Source organism: Chaetura pelagica, unplaced genomic scaffold (assembly GCF_000747805.2).
Source record: "Chaetura pelagica isolate M959 unplaced genomic scaffold, ChaPel_1.0 scaffold2375, whole genome shotgun sequence".
In the NCBI taxonomy this organism is placed as follows: domain Eukaryota; kingdom Metazoa; phylum Chordata; class Aves; order Apodiformes; family Apodidae; genus Chaetura; species Chaetura pelagica.
The window spans coordinates 1-7,887 of NW_009953253.1; the positions used below are offsets into that span (position 1 = coordinate 1).

The window sequence follows — 7,887 nt, forward strand, 5'->3', positions numbered from 1 at the left end:
GCCTGGTGCCTGTGCTGGGTGCTGTGAGGGTGCTGGGCTGTGTCCCCCTGCAGTTCCCACAGCTCGAGGCCGCTGCCCTGGGGCTCTGCAACAAGTTCCTGGAGGAGATGGCCAGGTTGGCCAGCACCTGCATCATGGACGGCTGTGCTGAGCAGCACAAGCTCAGCGAGCAGGTGAGGGGCCTCCAGGAGCTCCAGGGACTTTGGGGGCTCCAGGGCTTCCAGGGGCTCCAGGGGCTCCAGGGACGCTGGGGGCTCCAGGGACTTTGGGGGCTCCAGGGCTTCCAGGGGCTCCAGGGGCTCCAGGGACGCTGGGGGCTCCAGGGACTTTGGGGGCTCCAGGGCTTCCAGGGGCTCCAGGGGCTCCAGGGACGCTGGGGGCTCCAGGGACTTTGGGGGCTCCAGGGCTTCCAGGGGCTCCAGGGGCTCCAGGGACGCTGGGGGCTCCAGGGACTTTGGGGGCTCCAGGGCTTCCAGGGGCTCCAGGGGCTCCAGGGACGCTGGGGGCTCCAGGGACTTTGGGGGCTCCAGGGCTTCCAGGGGCTCCAGGGGCTCCAGGGACGCTGGGGGCTCCAGGGACTTTGGGGGCTCCAGGGCTTCCAGGGGCTCCAGGGGCTCCAGGGACGCTGGGGGCTCCAGGGACTTTGGGGGCTCCAGGGCTTCCAGGGGCTCCAGGGGCTCCAGGGACGCTGGGGGCTCCAGGGACTTTGGGGGCTCCAGGGCTTCCAGGGGCTCCAGGGGCTCCAGGGACGCTGGGGGCTCCAGGGACTTTGGGGGCTCCAGGGCTTCCAGGGGCTCCAGGGGCTCCAGGGACGCTGGGGGCTCCAGGGACTTTGGGGGCTCCAGGGCTTCCAGGGGCTCCAGGGGCTCCAGGGACGCTGGGGGCTCCAGGGACTTTGGGGGCTCCAGGGCTTCCAGGGGCTCCAGGGGCTCCAGGGACGCTGGGGGCTCCAGGGACTTTGGGGGCTCCAGGGCTTCCAGGGGCTCCAGGGGCTCCAGGGACGCTGGGGGCTCCAGGGACTTTGGGGGCTCCAGGGCTTCCAGGGGCTCCAGGGGCTCCAGGGACGCTGGGGGCTCCAGGGACTTTGGGGGCTCCAGGGCTTCCAGGGGCTCCAGGGGCTCCAGGGACGCTGGGGGCTCCAGGGACTTTGGGGGCTCCAGGGCTTCCAGGGGCTCCAGGGGCTCCAGGGACGCTGGGGGCTCCAGGGACTTTGGGGGCTCCAGGGCTTCCAGGGGCTCCAGGGGCTCCAGGGACGCTGGGGGCTCCAGGGACTTTGGGGGCTCCAGGGTCTCTGTGGGTCTTGGGGTCTCCAGGGCCTCCATGGACTTTGGGGGCTCCAGCAGCTTCAGGATCTCTGTGGGCTTTGGGGTCTCCAGGGCTTCCAGGATGTCTGTGGGCTTTGGGGTCTCCAGGGCTTCTGAGATCTCCAGGATCTTTGAGGGCTCCATCAGCTGCAGGATCTGTGTGGGTCTTGGGTTCTCCAGGGCTTCCAGGGTTTCCAAGACCTTTGGGGGCTCCAGCAGCTTCAGCATCTCTTTGGTACTTGGGGTCTCCAGGACCTTTGAGGTCTCCAGGACTTTTGAAGTCTCCATCAGCTTCAGGATCTCTGTAGCCTTTGGGGTCTCCAGGGCTTCTGAGATCTCCAAGACCTTTGAGGGCCCCATCAGCTTCAGGGTCTCTGTGGCCTTTGGGGTCTCCAGGGCTTCTGAGATCTCCAGGATCTTTGAGGGCTCCATCAGCTGCAGGATCTGTGTGGGCTTTGGGGTCTTCAGGGCTTCCATGGTTTCCAGGACCTTTGAAGTCTCCATCAGCTTCAGGATCTCTGTGGCCTTTGGGGTCTCCATGGCCCCATTGTCCCCTGACCCCCCTGTGGCCCCATCTTCTCCCTGTTCTCCAAAGCCTGGGGACAGCAGAGACCACGATGGGGAAGAACCACCTTTCATTTCACCTCGGGGGCAGCGACCACTGGGTCCTGTTGGGTTGTCCTGGGGCCTGGTGGCATCTGGTGGCCTCTGGTGGCCTCTGGTGACCTTGTACCCGTGGCCACCAGCTCCTGCCCAAGCATTGTGCCTCCACGGTCAGCAAGGCCCGCAGCAAGAAGACCCAGAAGCCACCAACCAAGAAAGGAGAACCTGAGAGGGACAAGCCAGGAGCTGAGAGCCAGAGGAGGGACAGGACCTTCACCACCAAGTGAGACCTTCCTCCTTGGGGTTGCCCAAAGGGGTCTGGTGGCCACCAGATGTTGAGTATGGGCATGAGGTGACCTTGGGGTTGTCCCCTGGGGTGGCTGATGGGCTCTGTCCCCCTCCACCCCAGCATGGACAAGCTGCACCTGATGTTGGCCGAGTTGTCCCTCAGCTTCAACCACGTGCCCAGCTTTGAGGTCTTCCAGCACACGGTGACACCAGCTGAGTACCTGAGCAGCCACCTGGAGACACGGCTGGCCAAGTAGGGACCACCCTGGGGGACGTGGTGGGGGCTGCAGGGAGGGGGACGGTGGTCCTGGGTCTCCAAACATCTCAGCTCCTCCCTGCATCTCCAAACATCTCCTCTCTGGATCTCCAAACATCTCGTCCCCGCATCTCCAAACATCTCGTCCCCGCATCTCCAAACATCTCGTCCCCGCATCTCCAAACATCTCGTCCCCGCATCTCCAAACATCTCGTCCCCGCATCTCCAAACATCTCGTCCCCGCATCTCCAAACATCTCGTCCCCGCATCTCCAAACATCTCGTCCCCGCATCTCCAAACATCTCGTCCCCGCATCTCCAAACATCTCGTCCCCGCATCTCCAAACATCTCGTCCCCGCATCTCCAAACATCTCGTCCCCGCATCTCCAAACATCTCGTCCCCGCATCTCCAAACATCTCGTCCCCGCATCTCCAAACATCTCGTCCCCGCATCTCCAAACATCTCGTCCCCGCATCTCCAAACATCTCGTCCCCGCATCTCCAAACATCTCGTCCCCGCATCTCCAAACATCTCGTCCCCGCATCTCCAAACATCTCGTCCCCGCATCTCCAAACATCTCGTCCCCGCATCTCCAAACATCTCGTCCCCGCATCTCCAAACATCTCGTCCCCGCATCTCCAAACATCTCGTCCCCGCATCTCCAAACATCTCGTCCCCGCATCTCCAAACATCTCGTCCCCGCATCTCCAAACATCTCGTCCCCGCATCTCCAAACATCTCGTCCCCGCATCTCCAAACATCTCGTCCCCGCATCTCCAAACATCTCGTCCCCGCATCTCCAAACATCTCGTCCCCGCATCTCCAAACATCTCGTCCCCGCATCTCCAAACATCTCGTCCCCGCATCTCCAAACATCTCGTCCCCGCATCTCCAAACATCTCGTCCCCGCATCTCCAAACATCTCGTCCCCGCATCTCCAAACATCTCGTCCCCGCATCTCCAAACATCTCGTCCCCGCATCTCCAAACATCTCGTCCCCGCATCTCCAAACATCTCGTCCCCGCATCTCCAAACATCTCGTCCCCGCATCTCCAAACATCTCGTCCCCGCATCTCCAAACATCTCGTCCCCGCATCTCCAAACATCTCGTCCCCGCATCTCCAAACATCTCGTCCCCGCATCTCCAAACATCTCGTCCCCGCATCTCCAAACATCTCGTCCCCGCATCTCCAAACATCTCGTCCCCGCATCTCCAAACATCTCGTCCCCGCATCTCCAAACATCTCGTCCCCGCATCTCCAAACATCTCGTCCCCGCATCTCCAAACATCTCGTCCCCGCATCTCCAAACATCTCGTCCCCGCATCTCCAAACATCTCGTCCCCGCATCTCCAAACATCTCGTCCCCGCATCTCCAAACATCTCGTCCCCGCATCTCCAAACATCTCGTCCCCGCATCTCCAAACATCTCGTCCCCGCATCTCCAAACATCTCGTCCCCGCATCTCCAAACATCTCGTCCCCGCATCTCCAAACATCTCGTCCCCGCATCTCCAAACATCTCGTCCCCGCATCTCCAAACATCTCGTCCCCGCATCTCCAAACATCTCGTCCCCGCATCTCCAAACATCTCGTCCCCGCATCTCCAAACATCTCGTCCCCGCATCTCCAAACATCTCGTCCCCGCATCTCCAAACATCTCGTCCCCGCATCTCCAAACATCTCGTCCCCGCATCTCCAAACATCTCGTCCCCGCATCTCCAAACATCTCGTCCCCGCATCTCCAAACATCTCGTCCCCGCATCTCCAAACATCTCGTCCCCGCATCTCCAAACATCTCGTCCCCGCATCTCCAAACATCTCGTCCCCGCATCTCCAAACATCTCGTCCCCGCATCTCCAAACATCTCGTCCCCGCATCTCCAAACATCTCGTCCCCGCATCTCCAAACATCTCGTCCCCGCATCTCCAAACATCTCGTCCCCGCATCTCCAAACATCTCGTCCCCGCATCTCCAAACATCTCGTCCCCGCATCTCCAAACATCTCGTCCCCGCATCTCCAAACATCTCGTCCCCGCATCTCCAAACATCTCGTCCCCGCATCTCCAAACATCTCGTCCCCGCATCTCCAAACATCTCGTCCCCGCATCTCCAAACATCTCGTCCCCGCATCTCCAAACATCTCGTCCCCGCATCTCCAAACATCTCGTCCCCGCATCTCCAAACATCTCGTCCCCGCATCTCCAAACATCTCGTCCCCGCATCTCCAAACATCTCGTCCCCGCATCTCCAAACATCTCGTCCCCGCATCTCCAAACATCTCGTCCCCGCATCTCCAAACATCTCGTCCCCGCATCTCCAAACATCTCGTCCCCGCATCTCCAAACATCTCGTCCCCGCATCTCCAAACATCTCGTCCCCGCATCTCCAAACATCTCGTCCCCGCATCTCCAAACATCTCGTCCCCGCATCTCCAAACATCTCGTCCCCGCATCTCCAAACATCTCGTCCCCGCATCTCCAAACATCTCGTCCCCGCATCTCCAAACATCTCGTCCCCGCATCTCCAAACATCTCGTCCCCGCATCTCCAAACATCTCGTCCCCGCATCTCCAAACATCTCGTCCCCGCATCTCCAAACATCTCGTCCCCGCATCTCCAAACATCTCGTCCCCGCATCTCCAAACATCTCGTCCCCGCATCTCCAAACATCTCGTCCCCGCATCTCCAAACATCTCGTCCCCGCATCTCCAAACATCTCGTCCCCGCATCTCCAAACATCTCGTCCCCGCATCTCCAAACATCTCGTCCCCGCATCTCCAAACATCTCGTCCCCGCATCTCCAAACATCTCGTCCCCGCATCTCCAAACATCTCGTCCCCGCATCTCCAAACATCTCGTCCCCGCATCTCCAAACATCTCGTCCCCGCATCTCCAAACATCTCGTCCCCGCATCTCCAAACATCTCGTCCCCGCATCTCCAAACATCTCGTCCCCGCATCTCCAAACATCTCGTCCCCGCATCTCCAAACATCTCGTCCCCGCATCTCCAAACATCTCGTCCCCGCATCTCCAAACATCTCGTCCCCGCATCTCCAAACATCTCGTCCCCGCATCTCCAAACATCTCGTCCCCGCATCTCCAAACATCTCGTCCCCGCATCTCCAAACATCTCGTCCCCGCATCTCCAAACATCTCGTCCCCGCATCTCCAAACATCTCGTCCCCGCATCTCCAAACATCTCGTCCCCGCATCTCCAAACATCTCGTCCCCGCATCTCCAAACATCTCGTCCCCGCATCTCCAAACATCTCGTCCCCGCATCTCCAAACATCTCGTCCCCGCATCTCCAAACATCTCGTCCCCGCATCTCCAAACATCTCGTCCCCGCATCTCCAAACATCTCGTCCCCGCATCTCCAAACATCTCGTCCCCGCATCTCCAAACATCTCGTCCCCGCATCTCCAAACATCTCGTCCCCGCATCTCCAAACATCTCGTCCCCGCATCTCCAAACATCTCGTCCCCGCATCTCCAAACATCTCGTCCCCGCATCTCCAAACATCTCGTCCCCGCATCTCCAAACATCTCGTCCCCGCATCTCCAAACATCTCGTCCCCGCATCTCCAAACATCTCGTCCCCGCATCTCCAAACATCTCGTCCCCGCATCTCCAAACATCTCGTCCCCGCATCTCCAAACATCTCGTCCCCGCATCTCCAAACATCTCGTCCCCGCATCTCCAAACATCTCGTCCCCGCATCTCCAAACATCTCGTCCCCGCATCTCCAAACATCTCGTCCCCGCATCTCCAAACATCTCGTCCCCGCATCTCCAAACATCTCGTCCCCGCATCTCCAAACATCTCGTCCCCGCATCTCCAAACATCTCGTCCCCGCATCTCCAAACATCTCGTCCCCGCATCTCCAAACATCTCGTCCCCGCATCTCCAAACATCTCGTCCCCGCATCTCCAAACATCTCGTCCCCGCATCTCCAAACATCTCGTCCCCGCATCTCCAAACATCTCGTCCCCGCATCTCCAAACATCTCGTCCCCGCATCTCCAAACATCTCGTCCCCGCATCTCCAAACATCTCGTCCCCGCATCTCCAAACATCTCGTCCCCGCATCTCCAAACATCTCGTCCCCGCATCTCCAAACATCTCGTCCCCGCATCTCCAAACATCTCGTCCCCGCATCTCCAAACATCTCGTCCCCGCATCTCCAAACATCTCGTCCCCGCATCTCCAAACATCTCGTCCCCGCATCTCCAAACATCTCGTCCCCGCATCTCCAAACATCTCGTCCCCGCATCTCCAAACATCTCGTCCCCGCATCTCCAAACATCTCGTCCCCGCATCTCCAAACATCTCGTCCCCGCATCTCCAAACATCTCGTCCCCGCATCTCCAAACATCTCGTCCCCGCATCTCCAAACATCTCGTCCCCGCATCTCCAAACATCTCGTCCCCGCATCTCCAAACATCTCGTCCCCGCATCTCCAAACATCTCGTCCCCGCATCTCCAAACATCTCGTCCCCGCATCTCCAAACATCTCGTCCCCGCATCTCCAAACATCTCCTGTCCCTGCATCTCCAAACATCTCATCTCCTCCCTGGATCTCCAAACATCTCCTGTCCCTGCCTCTCCAACATCTCCCTGCATCTCCAAACATCTCATCTCCTCCTTGGATCTCCAAACATCTCCTCTCTGGATCTCCAAACATCTCCTGTCCCTGCATCTCCAACCTCTCCTGTCCCTGCATCTCCAACCTCTCCTGTCCCTGCATCTCCAACCTCTCCTGTCCCTGCATCTCCAAACATCTCCTGTCCCTGCATCTCCAACATCTCCTGTCCCTGCATCTCCAACATCTCCCTGCATCTCCACCACCTCCCTCCTGTCCCCCCAGAGCCATCGTGGCCATGGCTGGTTACACCCAAGCCACCCAGGAGGTGGCCCGTCCTTCCGAGGTGCTGGTGGGGCTCCACTCCTACATCACCTTCATCCAATCACTGGGCCAACTGGTGGGACTGGACACGGGCCGTGTCCTCCGGAGCGTCCTCCTGCAGCAGACCCAGCCCCGCGACGCCTCGGGCCACCAGACCCTCACCACCATCTACACCAACTGGTGGGTGCCCTGTGGGGACCCCGGGGAGGTGACAATGATGATGATGATGGTGGTGGCCCTTGGGTGTCCCCAGGTACCTGGAGTCCCTGCTCAGACAGGCCAGCACCGGGGCCATCACCTTTGCTCCTGCTCTTCAAGCCTTCACCACCCTCCCCAGGGAAGGGGAACCCCCTTTTAGTGCTGCCGAGTTCTCTGACATCTCAGGTAGGGGGTGGGGGACACATTGGGGACATTTCCTGGGGAGGTTCCACCTCTGGGGACCCCCCCACCCCACTCGAGATGTCCCCACGGTGGTCCCTGCCCCTCCCAGAGCTGCGGGCACTGGCCGAGCTCCTGGGGCCCTACGGGTGGA

The 7,887-nt window shown here is 60.0% G+C and overlaps 2 protein-coding genes across 2 annotated transcripts in view; both read left to right on the forward strand.

Moving 5' to 3' along the window:
- Window positions 1-53: 53 nt before the first annotated feature.
- LOC104388939 (cuticle collagen 34-like) lies at window positions 54-769 on the forward strand (the record flags this gene model as incomplete). Its single annotated transcript, XM_009997870.1, has 4 exons — window positions 54-173; window positions 275-367; window positions 587-661; window positions 722-769. Coding segments are annotated over 4 exons (336 nt in total), but the record flags the coding sequence as incomplete, so codon positions are not given.
- A 141-nt stretch (window positions 770-910) lies between these two features.
- LOC104388940 overlaps window positions 911-7,887 on the forward strand; it is a gene marked incomplete at both ends in the record, with an annotated part of 10,485 nt that continues 3,508 nt past the window's right edge. Inside the window, 6 exons of the mRNA XM_009997871.1 lie at window positions 911-1,060; window positions 1,100-1,293; window positions 1,557-1,752; window positions 2,051-2,190; window positions 2,317-2,448; window positions 7,317-7,608. Coding sequence (XP_009996173.1) covers window positions 911-1,060; window positions 1,100-1,293; window positions 1,557-1,752; window positions 2,051-2,190; window positions 2,317-2,448; window positions 7,317-7,608 — 1,104 coding nt within the window. The remainder of the gene's footprint in view (window positions 1,061-1,099; window positions 1,294-1,556; window positions 1,753-2,050; window positions 2,191-2,316; window positions 2,449-7,316; window positions 7,609-7,887) is intronic.